At 57.8% G+C, this 22,324-nt stretch overlaps 2 protein-coding genes across 4 annotated transcripts in view; both read left to right on the forward strand.

Moving 5' to 3' along the window:
• Scn4a (sodium channel, voltage gated, type IV alpha subunit) overlaps positions 1 to 8,923 on the forward strand; it is a 44,608-nt gene extending 35,685 nt beyond the window's left edge. The window contains exons 18-25 of one of the 2 annotated variants that reach the window (XM_005402177.2): positions 429 to 602; positions 1,166 to 1,288; positions 2,528 to 2,806; positions 3,057 to 3,110; positions 3,311 to 3,448; positions 3,929 to 4,033; positions 4,495 to 4,765; positions 5,632 to 6,857. In XM_005402177.2, coding sequence (XP_005402234.1) covers positions 429 to 602; positions 1,166 to 1,288; positions 2,528 to 2,806; positions 3,057 to 3,110; positions 3,311 to 3,448; positions 3,929 to 4,033; positions 4,495 to 4,765; positions 5,632 to 6,857 — 2,370 coding nt within the window. Of the gene's footprint in view, positions 1 to 428; positions 603 to 1,165; positions 1,289 to 2,527; positions 2,807 to 3,056; positions 3,111 to 3,310; positions 3,449 to 3,928; positions 4,034 to 4,494; positions 4,766 to 5,631 lie in introns of both variants that reach the window. The other variant, XM_013503233.1, reaches the window with a different exon arrangement.
• Positions 8,924 to 12,083: 3,160 nt separating this feature from the next.
• Positions 12,084 to 15,545, forward strand: Cd79b (CD79b molecule, immunoglobulin-associated beta). 2 transcript variants are annotated; one of them, XM_005402178.1, is made up of 6 exons: positions 12,084 to 12,238; positions 12,890 to 12,940; positions 13,877 to 14,197; positions 14,429 to 14,547; positions 14,824 to 14,865; positions 14,972 to 15,545. In XM_005402178.1, the coding sequence occupies exons 1-6, from the start codon at positions 12,172 to 12,174 to the stop codon at positions 15,068 to 15,070; spliced, it is 699 nt and encodes a 232-aa protein (XP_005402235.1). In that variant the 5' UTR covers positions 12,084 to 12,171; the 3' UTR covers positions 15,071 to 15,545. The 2 variants fall into 2 exon arrangements, with proteins under 2 accessions (XP_005402235.1, XP_005402236.1); XM_005402179.1 differs by lacking the exon at positions 12,084 to 12,238 and adding an exon at positions 12,245 to 12,703.
• The last annotated feature ends 6,779 nt before the right edge of the window (positions 15,546 to 22,324 follow it).

Genomic DNA, 22,324 nt, shown 5'->3' on the forward strand with positions numbered 1-22,324 from the left:
GAGGGCTCCTGCCCAGAGAGTCCCAAACTCAGAGCCGGGAAGGGGACTCACCCATGCCTCCGGGATACGATTTAGAATGCATTCGCTTCGTAAAGTGACAGATAGGCCCCCTTGTTCCATGGCTGTCGGGTGTAACCCCCGGCGACTGGGGAGGCTGGGTGGGCCCTGGGATTTGGGGCTAAGGTCGGGGGCAGGTCTAAAGACGTAGCACCGGGAAGTCCCAGCAGAAAACAGAACGGAGACTGCTCCCCACGGGCCAGTTATCCCTCTCCGTGATGGGGAAGGGCTGGGAGACGTCCGCAGTGCCCCCCCAGCCCGGCTCCCATGGCAGGCCCCTGGCAACCGGCATCATGGGGCAGGATATGGGGCGTAGCTGCTGCCCCCGGCTCTGGTCCCCTGGCCACCTCGGGTCGTGCTGCTGTCCCCAGGCCTTTGAAGACATCTACATCGAGCAGCGGCGTGTCATCCGCACCATCCTGGAGTACGCGGATAAGGTCTTCACCTACATTTTCATCGTGGAGATGCTGCTCAAGTGGGTGGCGTACGGCTTCAAGGTGTACTTCACCAACGCCTGGTGCTGGCTGGACTTCCTCATCGTGGACGTGAGTGTGCCAGCCCTGACCCCCGGGCCAGATCCCGAGGCTGTGGTGACTGTGGAGCTTCCGGAACTCAGGCCTGGGGAGGCGGGACCTGCCACGGCCACACAGAGAGTCAAACCCCCGGATCAGCATCAGTCCCTGCTAAGACACCTTCCTGCTTCTCAGACACAGCTCCCAAAGAGGAGGAATAAAAGACCACGTTTCTCATGAGGGTCAGGCAGGCCTGGGGGCCACATGATCCCTGCCGATATGTGGGGAGGATTTCCGTGCCCTTTTCGATGAGTGTACAGGCCCACGCAGGAGGCGGGTATGGTGTCTCTCACTTACTGTCATCCCCAGTTGCCTGGTGACCTCTCTGAGGGGTAGGCAGACTCCAGAGATTCTGGGGCCGGTCCCAGGGCTGCTATCCCACCAGACAGCATCACCCACTAGGGAGGGGGTCCAGGGAGCTGCACGCTCAGGAAGGTGCCCCCCCAAGGCCAGGTCTCTTCCTGGGGGCTGTGGCCCTGGCTTGAGGGAGTGCAAGGGTCCTGCGCTCACTGACCACACCCATCCCTCTTTTGCAGGTCTCCATCATCAGCCTGGTAGCCAACTGGCTGGGCTACTCCGAGCTGGGACCCATCAAATCCCTGAGAACGCTGCGGGCGCTGCGTCCCTTGAGGGCACTGTCTCGATTCGAGGGCATGAGGGTGGGTGCTAAGGGGGCCCCTGAAGGGGGCTCCAGAGGGGGGAGCAGCCATCCACAGGGCAACAAGGCGCGTGTCTGTATTCTAGCTACCACTAGGGCTTGACACGCTTTGGCCAGGCTGGGGCCCTGGAGACCTCTGCTGCCCATCCGTGACCGGCCGCATTCCCGCCACCACTGGGGGCAGCAGAGGCTGCTGCAGTGTCCTGAAGGGCTTGCAGCTGGGAAGAGCGTGAAGGCAAGCAGGTCTGTGGATCATGGTTGTCCCTCTGTCCCTGCCTCAGACTGCGGGGGGGGGGGGGGGAGGCCTGAAACTTGAGCAGGTGTGAAAGTGCTTGTGCCCCCCCCCCAGCCTGGCCCCCGTGAGCCCGGGGGGAGTTGTACCCTTGAGCTTGAGGGCAGTTTGGAGAAGATCCCCTCAGGCCCTTGAGAGGGGAAGTAACTCCCCCCCGTGAAGGGAAGGGGCAAGACTCACCCCGTGGGGACCTCGGGGACAGACCGGTTGCGGGCCAGAGGCAGGCTCACCCAGTGGCTCCCTGCTGCTTGAGCAAGAGGCCCTTGCAGGGCTGAGCCTGCCCGCCCTCTGGGTTTGGAAACCCTCCCCGCTAAGGGGAAATAACCCGCCCGTGGCCACACAGCTGGGAAGTAGCGCAAGGAGAAACAGTTCCCCTGGGCCCCGTGGGCTTCTGCCATCCACCGTAGCGGGTCACGGAACAGATCCTCACAAAGGGACGATGCTCACACTCACCCCAGACTGCAACAGTTTGGTGGGCCTGTGTGACCAGGGCTGGTGGGCAGTCGGGGGGCTGGCCCTGGAGTCTGGCTGTTGCAGAGGCCCCGGTGGCCTCTTTTCTGTGCTTTTTCTATGCGTCTGTGTGTCACTAATTATGTGAGCCAGTGCGCAAAGACCGAGTCACATGGGCTGAGTTTCCTACGGGGGCCAAGGAAAGAGTGTTTGTCTCCGGCCTGGTGGCCCGTGACGGGGCTGCTTCCAGAGAAGCCCAGTGCCCCCGCTCTGGCCTGATGGCTCCAGCCAAGCAGAGAACCCTGCCCAACCACCAGGCCAGCAGTTCCCCATCCCTAGCCCTGGCCATCCCCACCCCACCCCCAACACCTCCCCCGGCAGACAGCTTCTCCCCGCTAGGCCTTGCTCAGAGCGGCCGTCCTTCCAGAGCGCCTTCCTGAGGTCCTCAGGCTGCTGTGCGCCCGAGGGCCCTCGCAGTGACCAGCCGCCGGTCCCCAGGTGGTGGTGAACGCGCTGCTGGGAGCCATCCCCTCCATCATGAACGTGCTGCTCGTCTGCCTCATCTTCTGGCTCATCTTCAGTATCATGGGCGTCAACTTGTTTGCTGGGAAGTTCTACTACTGCATCAACACCACCACCTCCGAGAGGTTCGAGATCTCGGAGGTCAACAACAAGTCCGACTGCGAGAGCCTCATGCACACCGGCCAGGTCCGCTGGCTCAACGTCAAGGTCAACTATGACAACGTCGGTCTGGGCTACCTCTCCCTCCTTCAGGTGGTGAGTGTCGCCCGCTGCCCCTGCCCAGAACTGGGATTCGGTGCCTTCCAGCCTATGCTTGTACTGGAAACCACTGTCAGTCCTATTAGGGGCCACCCACCTTGCCTCCAGCGCCGTGGACCCGGAGGTAGCGTCCAGGTCTCTCTCGTCTGTTTGACACTTGCTCAGTGGAGTTCTGGAAGGGGCGCCCCCAGACAGGGCCTTGCTGGGGAAGGAAGGGAGAGGCATGCGTGAGTTTCACCTCTCCTAGGCCACCTTCAAGGGCTGGATGGACATCATGTACGCAGCCGTGGACTCCCGGGAGGTGAGTCGGGTCGCTGAGACGCGGCTGGTGAGTGAGCCGGGGGAGAGTGCCACAGCGGCACATTCCGCATCCCTACCCCACCGCGCCGTCTCCTTGGGAGCCCCCGCAGCCTGGGGGTGGGGGGCCTGGCCACAGTCTTTGAAGAGCAGGGGGAAACTCGTGTCTGCACCTCACTCCGTCCCATCCGATATTCCCTGCAGCAGGAGGAGCAGCCGCAGTACGAGGTGAACCTCTACATGTACCTCTACTTCGTCATCTTCATCATCTTTGGGTCCTTCTTCACCCTCAACCTCTTCATCGGCGTCATCATCGACAACTTCAACCAGCAGAAGAAGAAGATGAGTATCTGGCCCGCCTTCCCCGGCCCCACCGCCCCCGCCCTGTCTCCTGCTTCCCCTCCCCCAGCCCCTGTGGTCACCGGCTGCCTGACAGCCAGCCCAGTTCCAGATCCCACCAGGGGACCTTGCCCAGTGACCTCATTTTCCTGATCCATAAAATGATATTGCTACAGCCTAGCTTGCTGGGTTATTCTAAGGGCTCCGTGAGATATTGCTGGAAATCAGCCCAACACAGGCTTCAAGGCAGCATTGGTGCTTTCCCTCTGTCACCCCCACACCGCCCTTCTCTGGACCCTTAATCCCTCCCCGGTCCCTCTATCTTTGTCCCTCTATCTTTGCCCCCCCCCCCAGTTATCTCCTCCTGCCTACCAGGCGTTTCTGCAGGGGTGGGGGCTGCCTTAAAGGTGGTGCCTGAGGTAAGGGAGTCTGAGAGGCAGAGGAGGGCCTCACCCCAACCTTATGAGCCCTATCCCACTGTACTTTGGAGGAAAAGACATCTTCATGACAGAGGAACAGAAGAAATACTACAATGCCATGAAGAAGCTGGGCTCCAAGAAGCCCCAGAAGCCGATTCCACGGCCCCAGGTACTGTGGGCCCTCCTCCTGTGTCCTGCCCCTGGCTCTGCCCAAGGGGTTTATGAGGGTGAAATTCAGCCTGCGCTCTGCCCACTGGGCGGGCAGGGTCCATCCTCAGGGCGTCATGGCCGCACGTGTGCACACCCAGATTCAGGTCACTGGCTTAACCTTCACCTGCCCCTACACACACCACCCGTGTCCACCCACCTCCTCTCCTGGGACCCTTAGTGGCCTCTGGAGGCGGGGCTTTGGGTGACGGGAGGTGACTGTGAGTGGGGAGCGGAGAATTTAAAGCTAGGGAGGGTCAGAGTAAGAGGGATTTCCACGGACCCGCAGAACGCTGTGTCCCAGGCCCTCCCCGCCTGTGGCCGGTTCCAGCACCACTCCTGATAGCTCTGTCTGTGTCCTCCCTGTCATCCTGCCCCGGCGCTGACCCTGTGCTCCACCCCGCATCCACTCACGTGCTGCAGAACAAGATCCAGGGCTTGGTGTATGACTTCGTGACAAAACAGGTATTTGACATCACCATCATGATCCTCATCTGCCTCAACATGGTCACCATGATGGTGGAGACGGATGACCAGAGCCAGCTCAAAGTGGACATCCTGTACAACATCAACATGATCTTCATCATCATCTTCACGGGGGAGTGTGTGCTCAAGATGTTCGCCCTGCGCCAGTACTACTTCACTGTCGGCTGGAACATCTTCGACTTCGTGGTGGTCATCCTGTCCATTGTGGGTGAGCTGGCAGGGCGGTGCCCACGGGGGTCACTGAGGAAGGCTCTCTGCACGCGCCTGGCACACTCACACCCAAACACACACGTGTATACCTGCCAATCACTCTTAACACACAGAGATACACGTAGGCAGCCTGTGACCTGCGCACACACAAACACGCCTGGAGAGATCCAGGGACCTAGCCAAGTGTGGTGGCACATGCCTGTAATCCCAGTGCTCAGAAGAATCAGCTTAGTGACTTAGTGAGATTCTGTTTCAAAATTAAAAATAAAAATTTTTAAAAGGCTGGTTCAATACCCCATGGCACCAAAAAGACAGACAGACAGACAGACAGGCAGACAGACAGACATGGGCCTGACCAGTAGATGTACACTTGGGTGTCCTGTGAAAAACATAAGACAGTCTCACTGTCTGCATAGTCCTGAAAAGTGTATGGACACACATATCGCTGTAATAGGTAAGCCACCCTTTACTGAGCACTTGCTATATTCCTGGCACTGTGCTATGCACTTTGCAGGTATCATCTTACTCATTGTTTGTAGCAACTCTGTGAAGCGGGTACTGTCATCACTCCCATTTCACAGAAGGGGAAATGAGTCGCAAACAAGAGACATGCCCAGCGTCACACAACTGTCTTACCCATGCCACGCCGTCTCGTGTACGGCACCTACAAACAGCCTTCACCCCATCAGCTTTGCCGTATGCCATCCCCAGCTCCACCAGGGCAGAGAAGGGCCCCTCGGAGAGCCCAGCCTGACCGGTCGGGGCATCGGGGCTGTGCTTAGAGGGTGAAGCCCCCCTGCCCCTCACAGGACAGCCGATGCCCTGAGCCCTGCTCGCTGACCCAGCTCCCGCTCCTCCCTGCAGGCCTGGCGCTCTCTGACCTGATCCAGAAATACTTCGTGTCACCCACGCTGTTCCGTGTGATCCGCTTGGCGCGGATCGGGCGCGTCCTGCGGCTGATCCGCGGGGCCAAGGGCATCCGGACGCTGCTCTTCGCCCTCATGATGTCCCTGCCCGCCCTCTTCAACATCGGCCTGCTGCTCTTCCTGGTCATGTTCATCTACTCCATCTTCGGCATGTCCAACTTTGCCTACGTCAAGAAGGAGTCGGGCATTGACGACATGTTCAACTTTGAGACGTTTGGCAACAGCATCATCTGCCTCTTTGAGATCACCACCTCGGCGGGCTGGGACGGGCTGCTGAACCCCATCCTCAACAGCGGGCCCCCAGACTGCGACCCCACGCTGGAGAACCCTGGCACCAGCATCAAGGGCGACTGCGGCAACCCATCCATCGGCATCTGCTTCTTCTGCAGCTACATCATCATCTCCTTCCTCATCGTGGTCAACATGTACATCGCCATCATCCTGGAGAACTTCAACGTGGCCACCGAGGAGAGCAGTGAGCCCCTGGGCGAGGACGACTTCGAGATGTTCTATGAGACGTGGGAGAAGTTTGACCCCGACGCCACGCAGTTCATTGACTACAGCCGCCTCTCTGACTTTGTGGACACCCTGCAGGAACCGCTGAAAATTGCCAAGCCCAACAAAATCAAGCTCATCACTCTGGACCTGCCCATGGTGCCGGGGGACAAGATCCACTGCCTGGACATCCTCTTTGCCCTGACGAAGGAGGTGCTGGGTGACTCTGGGGAAATGGATGCGCTCAAGCAGACCATGGAGGAGAAGTTCATGGCCGCCAACCCCTCTAAGGTCTCCTACGAGCCCATCACCACCACCCTGAAGAGGAAGCACGAGGAGGTGTGCGCCATCAAGATCCAGAGAGCCTACCGCCGGCACCTGCTACAGCGCTCCGTGAAGCAGGCGTCCTACATGTACCGCCACAGCCAGGACGGCAGTGGGGACGGAGCCCCTGAGAAGGAGGGGCTCATCGCCAACGCCATGAGCCAGATGTACGGCCCTGGCAGTGGGAAGAGCGGCGTGCAGAGCCAGGGGCAGGAGGAGGGCTCCACGGCGGACCCCGGACCGGCCATGGGGCTCACGCCCATCACCCCCTCAGACGCCACCCTGCCTCCCTCCCCACCACCAGGGCAGACGGTGCGCCCAGGGGTCAAAGAGTCTCTGGTCTAGCAGGCGGCTGACAAGGTGGCCAGCTGAGCCTCTGCACAGGTCCAAAGCTTCCCGAGCGCCTGCGTGCTGGCTGAGGGAGCAGGGCTTTGAGTCTGGGACTACATCCGCTCCCCGGTGGGGGGCGGGAGCTGGCCGTGCTGGCTGGGTCTGACACCCAGGCCTTGAGCGTGGGAATTGCACTCAGGGACCCGAGCTGGGCTGACGCCCCTGCCTCCGTGGTTTCATCTTCGGGTTGCTCTGACCTCCTCAGGGGCCCTGCTGCCCCTCCTCTTGGCCTGAGAGAGGTCAGAACACGAGGATCTCTGCCCCCTAGGTAGGGATGAGCCAGCCTACAATGGAGGCTTGGCCGCCCTCCTGTCACCAGAGTCTTAAGGGCTACTGCCCTCTCCCCCAGGAAGTGGCCCAAGGCCCCCAGCTCCAGGCCAGACATCTTCACCTCAGCAAGTACAGACAGCCGGCCTCTGGACTCAGCCAGCCTCCCCGCTCACTCCTACCTGCTCAGGAGTTCCCTGGAGAAGGGAGGTGTTACTGGTCCAGAAATTGCTCCACAAACTTGATTGGCTACTGGATCTTGGGCTGGTGCTGACTCCTGAAACCTCCTCCTGGGCCATGTCTAGGCCCATGGATAGAGCCCCCGACTGACCCCGGCAGAGGAGCAGAGGGAAGGGTTCCACTCGGAAAGTACCTTTCCTGTGAAGCAGGGGTGTGAGATACAGGCTAGGCCCTGCCGGCTGTGTGGCTACACCTGGCCTGGGTAAATCAGGGATCCTGACGCTGATAGGAAGATCCCGTGCGTTCCCTTCTTGTCTGCTCCTGCCTTCGTTAGACCATCAGGGCTCCTTGCAGCCCCATCCACCCTCAGCCCCATGTCACGTTTTCCCCTGCCTATCTCTTCATGCCTACGCATCCTTCTCGCTTAACGTGAGCCTGAGAATGTTCTAGAGGAGCTCATGTGACAGGGGTGGACGCTGGGGTGTGCAGCAGACATGGCTCGCCTGGTTTGGGCTCCACCTTCCAACTGCCTGCTGCCTGGCACCGCTGACCTGGACATGGTGACATCAGTCTTTGCTCCTGGAGAACAGAGGCCCAACTGGGAGGGTCTGAGAGTCCTCCTCAGGGGCCTGTGGGTTCTGTCACCTGTGTGTGTGTGGCTGTGTGTCTGCCTGTAGGCCTGAGTAGACAGCTGTATGTGTGTTCAAGTTCATGCTGTGTGTATGAACCATTGTAGTGTCTGTGGAAGCATGTGTGTGCCTGGGTATCTTCGTATCTGTGTGTGTCAGCGTGCCCCGGAGCGTCTGCAGTCTGTGTGAGTGTGGCTGGTGAGTGTGTGAGTGTGCACATGTGTGTGTGTCTTCTGTGTCAGCCTGTTCATGTGGGTGTGCCTGTATCTGAGAGAACAGACCCGTGCCCTGAAGGTGTGGGTGAGTGTGACGTGTGTGGTAAGGCTTGTGCCTTGAGTCTCCTGTTGGCCTAAGTCCCTCTTCTTTTTCTTCTTGTTTCTCGTGAATGTTTGATTAAAACTCAGGAAGCAGCAAAACCCTCCAAACAAGATGTGTACGTGCACGTGTACGAATGTGTGCACATGCACACGTGCCCGCGGGCCAGAGCCTTCCTTCCTGTCTGCCCTGTTCTCTTGCCCCTCCAGGTCCTGCCTTGGGATCCCTCTCCCCTCCTCCTACAAGCTTCTCTCTTCCCATTCCTGTTTCTAGTCATCATGCCTGCTCCCTGCTCCCTGTCTATGGAGGGACGCCTCAGCGCCTTCCATCTTGTCCTGCCGTGACTCTGTCTCCCCCTGTGAAAGGTACCTGTGCCGCCCCCTTCCCAGCCCTCTGCCCCTCTGGCATGGACCCCAGAGCCTTGGGAACCTGTTGGATTGGATGTTCTCCGTCCACTGCAGAGGAAGAGCAGACAGGCAGGGCCTGGCTTCTCCCTGCCTGTGGAACCTCTTCCCTGCACACTAAAACACCCATTCCTACCTCGGCCAGGTGGGAACCAGCCTGGAGCCAGGCTGGAAGACGAGGTTCTTTGTACAGTTCTTAAATAAACCCTCCCCTGGTGCCTCAGAAGTGCGGCTTCTCCTTTCTGCACCTCCACAAGTGGATGTGGGTGAGAGCTGAGGGCAGCAAGAAGAAAGAAGGGCGGTGGGCAGTCTGCCGAGAGAGGGGATAATGAGGGAGCCTCCGGGCGGGACATGGCGGGCCCAGTCCCACCCTCCTATCCCTCCAAACAGGCAGCTCCCAAGACACACACGTGGCGACCCTGTGTCCCAGCCACTGCCCGCCACGAGCTCCCGCCAGCTCTCTGCTCCCTTAGAGACACCAAGGAGACTGTTGAGCTCACAGTCTTCTGTCCCCTTGGGAGAGTTCTGTGCCCGTCCTTGAACCAGAGAGTCCAGGGTCACATGGACCCGTGTGCAACAGAGAGTATTCTTACGTAGCAAACTCGGCCCCCAGGTCCGGTGGGTGACATGTAATTTGATAAGTACATTTTCTGTAACGACTTCTGACTCCTGAGTTCCTCCAAGCTAGTGAACGCCCGCTCCTTTTCCGAGTTTCTGTGCCCACCTTTCCTGGGTCCTGGGGCTGTGTAGCATGGCGAATGAAGGGCACACGTCATCCCTGACCCGCAAGCTGCCCCAAGACGTCCCTCGGCTGTCGCTGCGTCCCTTCCCACCTCACAGCTCTCTTTGCATGTGGAGGGGGCTGCTGAGCGTCCCTGCAGGGGTCTCTGAGCCAGGGCACTGACCCCTGCCTCTGGAGACGGCTCATTCTCACTTCCGGTGTCGCCAGACCTCCGGCTCTGAGCACAGGAGGACTGCAGGCTGCCAAAGCCGCTCCTGCCGTCAGTACTTCTGACCCACGCATGCAAAGGCACCTGCTGTGAGCAGCAGCATTGCCTCCAGCAGGTATAGCTCAGTGGTAGAGCATTTGACTGCATAATTACCTTCAAATGGTTCCAGACAGGGGACCCTGGAGAACCACTGTGACATGGGGAGGCTTTAGCTGGTACCCTAGGATTTGAACTCAGCAGGCCACCCAGGCAAAGGGTGGGGAGTAGGAGGGGGTGGGAGTTCTCCCTTCCCTGAGACTCCCCCCCCCATCCTTCCCGGGGTGACTGAGGTCCCTTGCCCCACCTGAGTCCCTCGCCCGTCTTCCTATCCTCCCATCTCTTGTTTTGACTCTGTCTTCCTGGAAAGCAGGGAATGCCAGGTGTCAGCGCGTGGAGCCCGGGGCAGCCAGGACAGAGGCGGGGGCAGGCTCCCGAGGCCAGGAAAGAAAGGGTCATGAGCCCAGGACAGGGCTTGGAGCTGCTGTCACCAGGAAGGGAAGAGTACAGCCCCAGCTGAGACAAATAACTCTGCAGGTGGCCACAAGCCCCGCCCCGCTGTCTCACCCTCCTGAAAACAAGTCTCTGGTTGGCATGAATGGGAATGAGGTCCAAAGAGCACATCTGCACCCCACCCATGGGGCTGATGACGCACGTGCGCTTGGCGATACCAACTGCCCCTACAATCCCTGTGCCCCCCCGCAGTCACCCCAGGCCCCAGGGCCAGCTGCTCAGCAGGCCCCACATGGCCTGGGCAGCACACACATGCGAGCATGCGCCCTTGCACATGTGTGTGACCCAAGCCTTTCCCGATGTCCTCTCATCCCGGAGGACACCAGCCTCGAAGCTACCTAAGATCTCCATCGCCAGGGGCTCGGCAGCGGGTACACTTTGCTAACGGGAGAAATCCCCAGATTTCCTTCTACACCCTGGGCTGGTCTCTCTGCAGCCACTGTCACCAGCACTTGTCAGGGCCCGTGATCCCTACGCTGACCTCAGGTGATGTTCTTATCCCTGAGCTGTTTGTTCTGTGAGCTGAACACCTGACACCTTTTCAGAGAAATGTTGTTGTTCTTTTTTTTTTCCATTTGGAACATCTGGAAATAATCAAGAACACCTGGGGCTGCCCAGAACGAGCTGTCCCTTAGATGAACACGTAACCCTTGTAGCCCTGGCTTACATGGCTCAGGTCCTGATCCGCAATGTTCAGAGCAGGATGGAGGTGGGTGTCCCCTAGACCCTCTGCCTTCCAACCCCGCCGTGGGAGGAGCTCCCTAAGCCCAAGCAGACCCGCCAACCTCACAGGCTGAGAATGGAGGCTCATGGGAATGGAGACGTGGACAGAAGGCACTGAAGATTTGCATCTGTTTTCCTCTCCTGGGGAGCGGGAGATGAGAACAAGTGAGGGGACAGGAGAGAAAATAGTTGCCGGGAGGCATAAAACTCCCAGAAGTCTCGGCTGCAGGGCTGAGGCCTGCAAGCCTGCTCTGTGCAGCTCTGCAGGTGGCACCATGCATGAGGGCCACCCCCAAGCGGACCCTGGGGAAGGGACACAAAGCTAAGCTTAGATGAACTCCCGAACGTTGTGATTCCATCCTCAGCTCTGCTCACTGGAAGGCCACAGCCAGAGCTCTCAGAACCTGAGGGCTCCTCCACATTCACCCCGGGGACACCGCCCAAGATCCTCTGGAGCCGTGGGCAATATTTCAGTGGCCTCAGAGTCCCAAAGAGCTCCTAGGAGACGCCCCTCATTGTTAAGCCGTAGACGGTCTCTAATCCACCTCTGCCATGTCCGCTCCCTTTGGCAACCCATAGCAAACTCGGCACAGCCTGAGGAAGAGGCCCCTCATCAGGGCCAGACCATGTCTGCTCCCAAGTAGCTGCCACCTTGGTCTCAAGAACGTCGAAGGTTCCCTTCCTCCACAGGTCCAACTTCCAATACGGCCACCTGCTGGCCAGGCAAGAGTCTCTGCTCTGGACCCTGTCAGGCGCCTGGCCCGGTTTCACTGTGGACGCCTGCCCTTGTCCTATGCCCTTGTCCTATGCTCACCCAAAGGGCGAGTGTGGTCTCATGCAGGGGGACTGAGCTCAGATTCATTCATTCATGCGTAGCTAAGTACCAAGGGAAGAACACTTATAGGGCTCTGCAGACTGCAGAGGGTCGGCCGGCACACCGGGATGAGCACCAATGGGGCGGGGACCCGGGGAGGGAATAAAGGCTTCGCCCCTGTGCAGGACATCTTCCCAGGGCCCCGGCTATCCTGCCCAAGCTGGGCCATCTTCAAGCCCTAGTGGTCCAGCTGATGAGCGCTGCCCGCCCTCCCCCAGAGTCCCCAGAGAGCTGGTGCCTCCCTTGGGTCCCAATTTGCATGGCAGGAAGGGGCCCGAGGGGGAAGAGGCAGGGAGGGGACAGGCGGCAGCCCAGCAGTGACACATTTCCCTCAAGAAACTTGGACGTGGTCACAGGCGCAGGGACAGATCGGCAAGCATGGCCGGGCTGGTGCTGTGTCCCGCAGCCGGCAGCTGGACGGTGCTGCTGGTGCTGCTGCTCTCAGGTACGGCTCCCTGCGAGGCCACTGGCTTCGCTCTGCGGCCTGGGCTCAGCTCCCGCTCTCTCCGCTTCCTCCTACAGCTCGCGCTCTGCTTTCTGCCTCCCCGCCACTGACCCCAAGCCCAGGTCTGTGCGTCTCAGCCTTGGCGGTGGGCCTGCTCAGGGTCGGCAGCCACAGCCCCTCTTCCACCCGGAGGGTGTCGGGCTGAGCTGAGCACCAGGGCAATCCGAGGCGGCAGCTGAGATGGTGGAAGAGCTGTGGATGGCTTGCGCCGAGCCCTCGAAGACCCTACATGGGGGGACACAGGGGAGAGGCTTCCCCAACCAGACCGAGGGAGGTGCATGTTTACCGAAATGCCCCCCCCCTTGTCTGGAAGGTGGGAGAGCCCTCCCAGCTGCGACTTCCTTCCTGTCTCACTGCACGCCTCTTAGCGCCATCCTGAGCGTCCAGGACAGAGAGGAGCCGGAGGTGGGGTTTCCGGCACCTCTGCCGCGCTCCTGTCTCCCCAGTGCAGGGCAGGGGCGGCTGAGGGACCTTGAAGCTACATGCTGGGAGGAGGAAGTGGCTTAGGAACGCAGAAGTCGTAGGGGTGGGACGGCCAGCTGAGGACAGAGAAGCCTGACCTGGTCCCACGCACTTCCTCCCCCCCTCCAGGTGAGCCGGTGTCACCAATGAAGAGCGAGGACATGTACCTGAACCCCAACGGTCAGTACCCCCGCTCGCCACCTCTGGGGCATCTCTGTGGTGAACCCCCATCCCCGCCCCCGGGACTGCTCTCTTCCCGTCCTTGCCTGGGCCTCCCCATCCACGAGTCCTGTCCTCAGGCTTCCTTCGGGCCCCCCTCTAAGGCCCCTCCCCAGCCAGCTGTCACCGTCATCAGACCGATGTGCTCCAGGCCTGGCCCTGGGGTGTTGGGTCAACCTGGGTCAGAGCTGGGAGGCAGAGAGGATTCCACAGAGGCCTCAGGCCTGGGTCTGTCTAGGGGGGAGTCAGCCCCAGGTTGGGGATGAGCCCATCAGGACAGGGCTCAGGGGTTCCCCAGAAGCCAATAGCTGAGCCCAAGGCAGAGGGAGCCTCCTCAGAGCAGGTAGGAAAGCTTCCAAGCTGACAGTCCAGGCACAAAGGGCAACAGGGCCGCTCAGTAGGGTAGAGGAGGCTGCTGGAGGAGGCTCTCACTGGGCAGGCTAAGGATTCCGCCTTTATCCCCTGGGAGCTACGGGGAGCCCTTGAAGATTCCAGGTAGATGCAGGGCAGTTCAGGGAAAGAGTTGCTGGGAGCACTGGGCCAGGTCCCAGGCTGTCCCGTGGGCCACCTGGGCTAGGGGTGAAGCCTGGGTCTGGCTGTTTCAAAGGGCATAGAGAAAGGTCAGAAGGTTCCAGCGCCCTGCTAAAGGACACTCCAATGGGCGGAGGGGCAGTCAGGAAGAGGCGGATCCAGTGACTTAGTGTGTGGCCCGGCACACGGCTTGACCCCCCTCCCACACACACCTGAGCCTCCTGACTACCCCACACCCTCAGGAGCAAGGACAGGCAAGGCAGACTGAGCCACGGTCGCTGCCCGCCCAGGGCTGGCGTCTGCAGGAGAGGCTGGCACCCAGGGAAATGCCAGCGTGGATTCTGAGCCTGGCCTTGCTGCCCACAGGAAGTGCTTGTTCCCGGATCTGGCAGCACCCCCGTTTCGTGGCCAGGAAAAGGGGCTCTGTGGTAAAGATGCGGTGCCACACGGACAGCTCCAGCCTCTCTAGCATCGTGACCTGGTTCCGGAAGCAGGAGACGGACAAGGAGTCCCAGAAGCTGTCCCCGGAGCAGGGCCACATCCTGCAGACCCACAACGGCACCGTCCACACCCTCACCATTCAAGGCATCCAGTTTGAGGACAACGGCATCTACTTCTGCCAGCAGGAGTGCAGCGGGAAGCACCCCAGCGTCTTCCAGGGCTGCGGCACAGAACTCCGAGTCATGGGTGTGTGCCGGGTGGACGGGGTGTTCATGTAGCCGCCCATACCCAGCTCTAGCCAGCCCGCCACGGGGGGTGAGCAGCCGCACACTGAGGTAGCTACGGGCCCCGGAGCACCCAGCACAGCTGCTGGAGAGCAGGTCCTGAGGGGTTACGAAGGACCGCCCTGCAAGTTCACTGGGTGGGGTGCGGGCACTCCAATAAAGCACTCAGCCGGGCATCCTGGCCCTCCCTCAGGGTTCAGCACCGTGGCACAGCTGAAGCAGCGGAATACACTGAAGGACGGCATCATCATGATCCAGACCCTGCTCATCATCCTCTTCATCATTGTGCCCATCTTCCTGCTGCTGGACAAGGTGACCATAGGCCCCGGGGTGGAGACACAGGGCAAGCCAGATGGGCGAGGTGTCCATGTGCCCAGCCCCTGTAGCCTCTGGCTTGGCCTAGCCCCGCCCCCGAGCGCGTCCACGGGCGCACCTGTTCACGCACACTCCTCCACTCGTTCACTTGCTCTCTCACTCCCGCCCCCTCACCCAGACCCGGGTCCCTGGTCCTCCCCAGCCCGGCCCAACATGGGCTGAGGCTGGGGGAGGCACGCACTCTGATCCCCACCCCTTCCCTGCACCCCCTAGGATGAAGGCAAAGCCGGGATGGAGGAAGACCACACCTATGAGGTAAGAACAGGCTGGCCTAGAGGCCGGAGCTGAGCGGTCGGTGGCCCCGCAGGTACTGGTGCAGTCAGGGCGTGGCCTGGGCCTGAACTCTGTCTCATGTCTGCAGGGCCTGGACATTGACCAGACAGCCACCTATGAGGATATAGTGACTCTGCGGACAGGGGAGGTGAAGTGGTCTGTCGGGGAGCACCCGGGTCAGGAGTGAGGAGCTAGCCCCTCACCCTAGGACGGCACCTGGGCCTCACTGACTGCATCGGAGCTGCCTGGTTCATGGCCCACCCCCTCCTCCCTGGACCCCCCGCCGGCCTCTGAGGCCAGCCCGCCAGAGCCACCTCCCCGTCCAGCTATGGGTCCCCAGCTCCTACAAAGGACCTAGCACAGAAGGACAACACACAGCGACTTGGAGCGGGGCGTTCTCTGGGGACAGACTGGGCCCAGCCTTCTGTGGGTGCTATGCAGGATCCCCGCCTCTGGGACACGAAAGCAGAGACTGGTTGAAAGCTGCAAATGGACTCAAAGCAGACTAGCTTCATAGAGGGCCTTGGAAGGGCCGTGGCCCCCAAGGACCCCAGGACGGCCATCGAGAACTCCGTTCCTCTCTCCCATCCTCTCCCACCTAACGGCGCACCGTGCCGGAGCCCATTCTCCCATGGAATAAACCGTGTGTCTGACAACCCCCACGTGGGCACACGACTTCTCAGGGGTAGAGTGGGTGGGTACGGCCTCTGAATGTGACACCAGGGGCCTACCAGGCTGTGGGAGCAGGGACTGGAGGCCCAGTTGGGGTCGGTGGTTATACCCCCTGTCATCTCCCTGCTGGCTCTGGCCGGGCCAAAGAAGAAAGGTGACCCAGCTGCTCCTTCCGCTGGGCAGGGTGCTGTCACCTTCACCCCATTGGGTTGCAGCAGCAACTGAGTCCTGGTTGCTGTGTAGGGCTCCCTCCCACCCAACCTGTCCCAAACCACCTGAGACCCTCTGCCCATGGGCAGCCCTCCCAAAGCACCCTGGGCACTGCCCCTGCCGGGTGCAGATCCAACTGGCCAGCTGTGGGCTCGGCTGCTGCCTGGGCAGTTCACTTGGCTGTGGTTCTCCAATTAGACTAGAAGTTGCCTGAGAGTAGGGCTTCCCCGGTTCTACAATACCTCTTTCCCCTCCCAGGGTCCCAGGTCCCTGGACCTCCCCAGCCTGGGTATTGTACCCGGGTACAATACTCCTTCCTCCACTAAGCCTGGAACTTTTCCTTTACAACCTGACCCAGGGCCACTCAGAGAAAAAATTCCTAAAGAGGAAGGTTTCATGTGATAACATTTGAGGGTCCTTAAGGGACGCTTTCAGATGTTCCCAGCATCATCACATCAGAGGCACCCTAAGGCCTCAGGCTCTCCACAGAACGGTCCCGGGGTACCAGCTTCAGGAATAACTGGAATCAGCTCATAGCTGGGAGGTGAAGGGCGATCAACCTGCCTAGGCAAAGCCTCCCCCAAGCTAGTCTGTGCTCCACTTCCCGCTGACCTAAGGGGAACCCCAAAACTCTTCTCTGCCATTTGAGCTCTGGACTTCGGCCGGCAAATCCCCACCCCGAGGGAGCTTCCAGTTTACCTGAAGAGCCATGTGGGGGCCGCTGAGAGAAGCACAGCTTTTTTTTTTTTTTTTTCAGTAGGGCTTCATGCTAAACTGCGTCCCAGCCCTTATTTATTTATTTATTTATTTTGTTTTGCTTTGAGGCAAGATCTCGGTAAATTACTAAACTGCCCAGATTGAGCTTGGATTTGCGATCCTCCTGCCTCCCTGCTGGGTTCAGGTTTACAGGTGTGTGCCGCCATGCCACCTGAGAAGCATCACTTTTTAGCAGGTCCCCTCTGGGGCTCCCGGGTGGCCGGCGGGAAGGCACTCACACCTCCAGTTTCAGGTCAGTATCTCACTGCTCCACAGGGCCCGCTCTGGCCCCGCTGGCTGAGGCTGAGGCAGCCAGGCCCGGCTCCCTCCCTGGTCTGAGGTTGCCAGAGGGAACGGGCTTGTTTTGAGCTCTGCCTCCACTGAGCTGGAGCCCTCGCTTTCCTGCTGCTTTGCATAGTGGAGCTAATTCTGTCCCCTCCCTCCACCAGGGACCCAGGCAGCCAGCCAAGGTGGGGGAGTCTTCACTTCTGCCCTAGGCAAGGTCTGCCCCTGCTGGGGCTGCCCTGGCTCAGGGGAAGCTTTGGCTTTACCAAAAAACTAACACCTCTGAATAACTGCGTTCCCCTAAGGCTTTGAGGTGCTTGTTGACAGAGTCATTTGGGCAGGCAGCTCCCATCACCGCCAGACGCCCCCAAAGTGCGGTAGTATTCCTAGGTTAAAATGGAGAAGCCCTCCCAGATGCTTTTGTTTAGGAGCTCATATTTTTGGTATCCTCCCAGAATCGACTCAGGCAGTAGAAACCTTCCTGGGTGATGATAGCAGGGTGAAGAACATTCCAGACCTCAGTTGCTTTATCTGTAAAATGGGAATCATAAAACCTATCTGGAGCTAGGCGTGACAGTGCACATCTATAATCCCAGCTACTCAGGAGGCTAAGACAGGAAGATCATTTGAGCTCAGGAGTAGGAGGCCAGTCTAGGCAACATAGCAACCCAATCTCAAAATAACCCCCAGTCTATCCAAAGGAAAGGAATTGAAGCATTTGCCTTTAAAAAAAAAAAAAAAAATCATGTAACAAAACTGAGTTTGTTTTGTTCTTGTTCACTGGGTTTGGTTTGGTTTTTTGAGACAGGGTCTTACCATGTAGTTCAAGCTGGCCTTGAACTCACTATGTAGCCAAAGCTGGCCTCATACTCACAGAGATCCTCCTGCCTCAGCCTTCCAAGTGCTTGGGTTTACAATCATGTGCCACCACACCCAGCCTGAGTTTGTTTTCTTTTGGTGTACAGTTCTATGAATTCTAGAACATATAGCTTTGTATAGCCACCTCTGTAATTTGTTCTTTTTTTTTTTATTTTTTTGGTATCAGGAATTGAACTCAGGACCTTACACTTGCCAGGCAGGCACTTGTGCCACTGAGCTATATCCCCAGGCCTACCTCCATAATTTGGATATAAAAGACTTAGGGCCGGGGAGACAGCTCAGCGACACAAGCACTTGCCTGGATATAAAACACTAACCAAAAAACAAAACATGAACCAAAAGCTTTTATTGGGCCCAGTAAGTATCCCACTGAACACCTCTTAAATGTCAATAATTTATTTTTTTCAATACCGGGCATCGAACCCAAGGCCTTCACACTGACTATATCTCTAGCCTTTTTTATTTACGTTTTATTTTGTTTGGCATTTTAGGGGGGTTGTTTGTTTTTGAGACAAGATCTCACTAAATTGCTCAGGCTGAGCTGGAACTTTCAATCCTCCTGCCTCAGCCTCTCAAGCAGCTTGGATTATAGGCCTGCACCGCTTTGCCAGAAATACCAACCAAATTTTATTGAGCACTCCCACTCTCATTTACATGACCTTGGTTAAGCTTCTCTACAACCCTGAAAGAGGGTAACCTTATCTCTGTCTTACCCCCGCCCCCCCCAAAACAGAGTCAAGGCCAGGGAAATGGTCAGACTTGGCCAGGAGTCACACACGGCCTCCTGACTCCAAACGAGCAACACATGACACTACATCACAGCGACCTCCTTAAAAGACTTCACAGCAGCAAGAATTTGAACCACAGGAGCAAGGAGAGGACTGAAGGAAGGGAATCCTGGGACAGTTTGGTTACCTTCAGAGTTGGCCCTGCGAAGAAGTTTGCTCTTCCCACCCTTGTGAACAGGCCTGGACCAGCTGCCCAGAATCCTCAAGAGTCTGCTCTCAGGCATTCTTGCAGGAGCCCAGCGCCTCGGCCCCTCCCCAGCAGGCAGCTGTGAGACCCCCCGGTGGGCATATACCCACCCCCCACAACTGGGGGACTCCAGCTGGGTCCCTGGGGACCCTGGTTTAAGCACAGGCTACTTCCTCCTCCACTCTAGCTTGACTTCCGGCCTCCTCTCTGCAGGTGCTGCTTAGCCTAGGTTGATCTGACCCAAGGCTGTGGGTGTTTTTCCTGAGGCAAGAAAAAAAAAACAAAAAATGTGAAAAGCCGCTGCTGTTTGGGCAACAAGGGCAGGTAGCATTCATCCTCAGCAAGGGTGTGACCTGGCTAGGCTGCCCGCTCAAAGGCCCTGGGGGCCGCGTTGTTTGGGATTCCTGGATTCTGTCCACTCCCTTTGGTCCCTTTCGGAGCAGGAGTCAGACCCCACGTTCCTAGATGCCTCCGAGGTCTCTGAGCTGCCCTGCTATGACTCACTCTGGTGCCACGTTGTCCTGCAAACCACCACCCTTCCCCTTGAGTCACTCCACCGCCCTGTCCACCCCAAAGGGCTTCACTTGGAAACAAAGGTGACTACCGAGAGCGAAACTTAGTGGACTTAAATACAGAGTTCAATCAGTGTGCAGTTTTAATGTTAAAATATATCTTTTTTTTTCGTTTTTGTCTTTGTGAGACAGGGTCTCACTATGTCCTCTGACTCTGAGCTCACTTTGCAGCCTAGGCTGGTCTCAAACTTGCAACGATCCTCCTGCCTCAGCCTCCCTAGTGCTGGGATTACAGGCACGGGCCACCATTCCCAGCAATGTTAAAATGCATCTTGATTGATCCTAATATGATCTCTAAAAAGTACTTTCTCCTTGGAGTTAAACTAGGGAAGGGAGACACTTCTTCTAGGGTCCAGGTTCCACAAGTTGCAACCTGATGAGAATGTTGGTGTGAACTTGAAATGGGCATTGACTCACACATGGCCTTGTGTATTTTTCATTTTTTAAATTTATTTATTTATTTATTGGGGGTACGGGAGATCAAACTCAGGACCTTGCACTTGCCAGGCAGGTGTTTGTGCCACTGAGCTGTATCCCCAGCCCTCATTTTATTTTTTTCATGTGCGTGTTGCTGTGCATTCAAGTTCCTGTCCTCATTATTTTAAAATAACTGAAGGAGGATATTGAGGCATGGCGTGGTCTACCTTGCCATTCCCAGCTGAAGCATTCCAGAGTTGGGCCTGTGAGCTCCTCTCTTGGTTCTGTCCTTCTGTTCACTTGTTCCACTCGGCAGATGCATTTGATTTGGTTTTTTGTTTGCTTGTTTGCTTGCTTTTCGTACCAGGAATCGAACTCAGGACCTTGTGCTTGCCGGGCAGGCACTTGTGCTGCTGAGCTAGATCCCCGGCAGCAGATGCGTTTGAATTTCCAGCCAGGCACTGTGACAGCTGGCCTGCTCCCTCTACTCCCTGGTTTATTCTCTCACCTCTATGTCGGCTATTTCCTTTCTGGTAGTTTTCCAATTTGAAACCTCAGTCTTTAATTTACCACTCTGTAGCATATTTGTCTGTTTGCTATTGTCTCTCTCGCCAGTAGACTCCAGAAGAGACGGGATCTTGTCTTTTGTTCATCGAGGTAGGCATATCTTCCTGGCACGATGTCTGCTATAAGTATGGACGGCAAGTACTTATTGAATCAGTAATGCCTGAATAAAAGGATGAATGAATGGATGAAAGGCAGGAATCCTCAGAGAGCTTGCAGTGCAGTAAAGGGAATGAGACGTCCACAGATAACCAGAGGATAAGATGTTACATTTAAGCCGGAGATATAGCTCAGCAGCACAGTGCCTGCCTGGCAAGCACAAGGTCCTGAGTTCAATTCCTGACACACACACATACACACACACACACAAAAAAAAAAAAATACACTTGATTTTAACCAAAAAGATGAGAAGTAATACCATAGGACAAGATAAAAGGAGGCAGCGGTTATTTCTAGCTGAGGAAAAGTATCCCAGACTTCCTACAACTTCTGGACATTAGTCCATAGTAATTTTTTTCAATGGGGATTTTCTCCCTAGGGAGTAATTCCCAAAGTGACGATTACTTAGCAAGTCCAGGAACGCGGGTTGTCAGGTACTTCTGTGGTGTTTGGAGAGCGCCGCCGCTCAGTATAAACAACACCCACATCAATACACAGCCGCGCCTGCCCCGTGCTCGCCACAGCTCTCACGGTCCTCCCTCCACGCTTGAATCCGCTGGCCGCAAAGTGGGGCAAACGCAAGGGTCCACTGAGATACAGGAAGTGAAAATGTGATGTACGCTGAAACGTGCAGTACGAATGTGAATCACGACACGAGCCGGTTCACGGAGTCAGGCTCCATCGAGTTGTTTTTTCTGCTGCTTTTCTTAGGGCCTTATTCTGAAGCTGATGCTCCTTGCGTTCGATTCCTGCCAGTCTCATGGAAGGTCTTCTCCACGGGGGCCTGAACCTTCCCCGCCGGCTTTGCACTGAGGGATGCCCTGTGCATGCCAGGCAATGCCACCGTCCTTACAGTGGAGGGCTTCTACAGGGCGTGGCATGGCAGAAAGCTCAGGGGCCCTGGGAGGCTGTTGCTTAGGAACCGGGAGACCTTGGCAAGAAGGCGCTTTCTTAGTAACGTTCAGGGTGCGCCTGGGGGTGATCGATGTGTAGGCCAGTCGAGCTATTTGACAAACTGCCAGATACGCTGAGAGGAATGCGTGCATTCCAACTTACAAAGCGAGCGCTCATTAAAGATGACTCAGGCTTCCTTCGGAGCCCGTGGAGGCTGACATGGGGGATGCTGATCACGGCCTCTCCCCGCAGGCTATCCGGAGACCATGGCTGGGCGGTCTCCGAACCTGAAGGAGTCAGAGGTGTCTGTGTGCCCCAAGCATGGGCGACTTCCCAAATCTAAGACAAAGTGCAGCTCCTTCTGGCACACATCCGCTGTACCCACTTTGTGTAACCATCAAAGTCTCCACCTCAGGCCTCTGCTCCGGGACAGGCTTCTTCCGAAGCCCAGAGTGTCCATGTCCTTGGCGTTAACTGGAAGTGTCTGACGTGGAGGCTCCAGGTGAGCGCCCCACCCCTGGGGACGCAGGATGAAAGACAGCAGGGGAGGCGAAGGCTGCCCGGGCTCAGGGCTCTCCTCCGCCTGCTCCCTGGCCCCCGCTCTGCGTGGAGCTGGGAGAAAGACAGAAAAGGATGCCTCTGACTTCCCTGCGGCCCCATCTGCCTCAAGCCTGTACTTCCAACCACACTGCCCCCAAGCCTGCCTGGAGAACCTTCCCCAGCGTCCCCGAGGCCTCTCAGGAGGTGACGCGTGGGAGTCCTAGAAGGAAGCCACGGCACGGCCCAAGCATTCCCGCTCTAGACCACAGGGGCGTGATTGTGCACTGTGGCCGTCCACGTCATCATCAACGTCTAACTGACCGCTTCTGTTTGCTCATCTTCAAGCGCTTGATGTTCTGAGACAGGGATGGAAGGCTTCCGCCGGGGGTGTGTGCTTTCCTGCCCTCAGCCCGGGGGCATTTGACTCTGAAGAGCTCCAGATGATGAAATTGCCTGGACCTGGCACCAGAGGCCAGAGGACACAGTCCAGCCTTCTCAGCCCTCGTTGTGTTCTGCCG

Source organism: Chinchilla lanigera, unplaced genomic scaffold, assembly GCF_000276665.1.
Source record: "Chinchilla lanigera isolate Chin_1 unplaced genomic scaffold, ChiLan1.0 scaffold00077, whole genome shotgun sequence".
NCBI lineage: Eukaryota > Metazoa > Chordata > Mammalia > Rodentia > Chinchillidae > Chinchilla > Chinchilla lanigera.

Coding starts and splice junctions, on each gene's coding strand:
- Cd79b (XM_005402178.1), top strand. CDS start 12,172: ATGGCCGGGCTGGTGCTGTGTCCCGCAGCCGGCAGCTGGACGGTGCTG. Junction 12,941..13,876: donor CATGTACCTGAACCCCAACG/GTCAGTACCCCC, acceptor TGCTGCCCACAG/GAAGTGCTTGTTCCCGGATC. Junction 14,866..14,971: donor AGGAAGACCACACCTATGAG/GTAAGAACAGGC, acceptor TCATGTCTGCAG/GGCCTGGACATTGACCAGAC.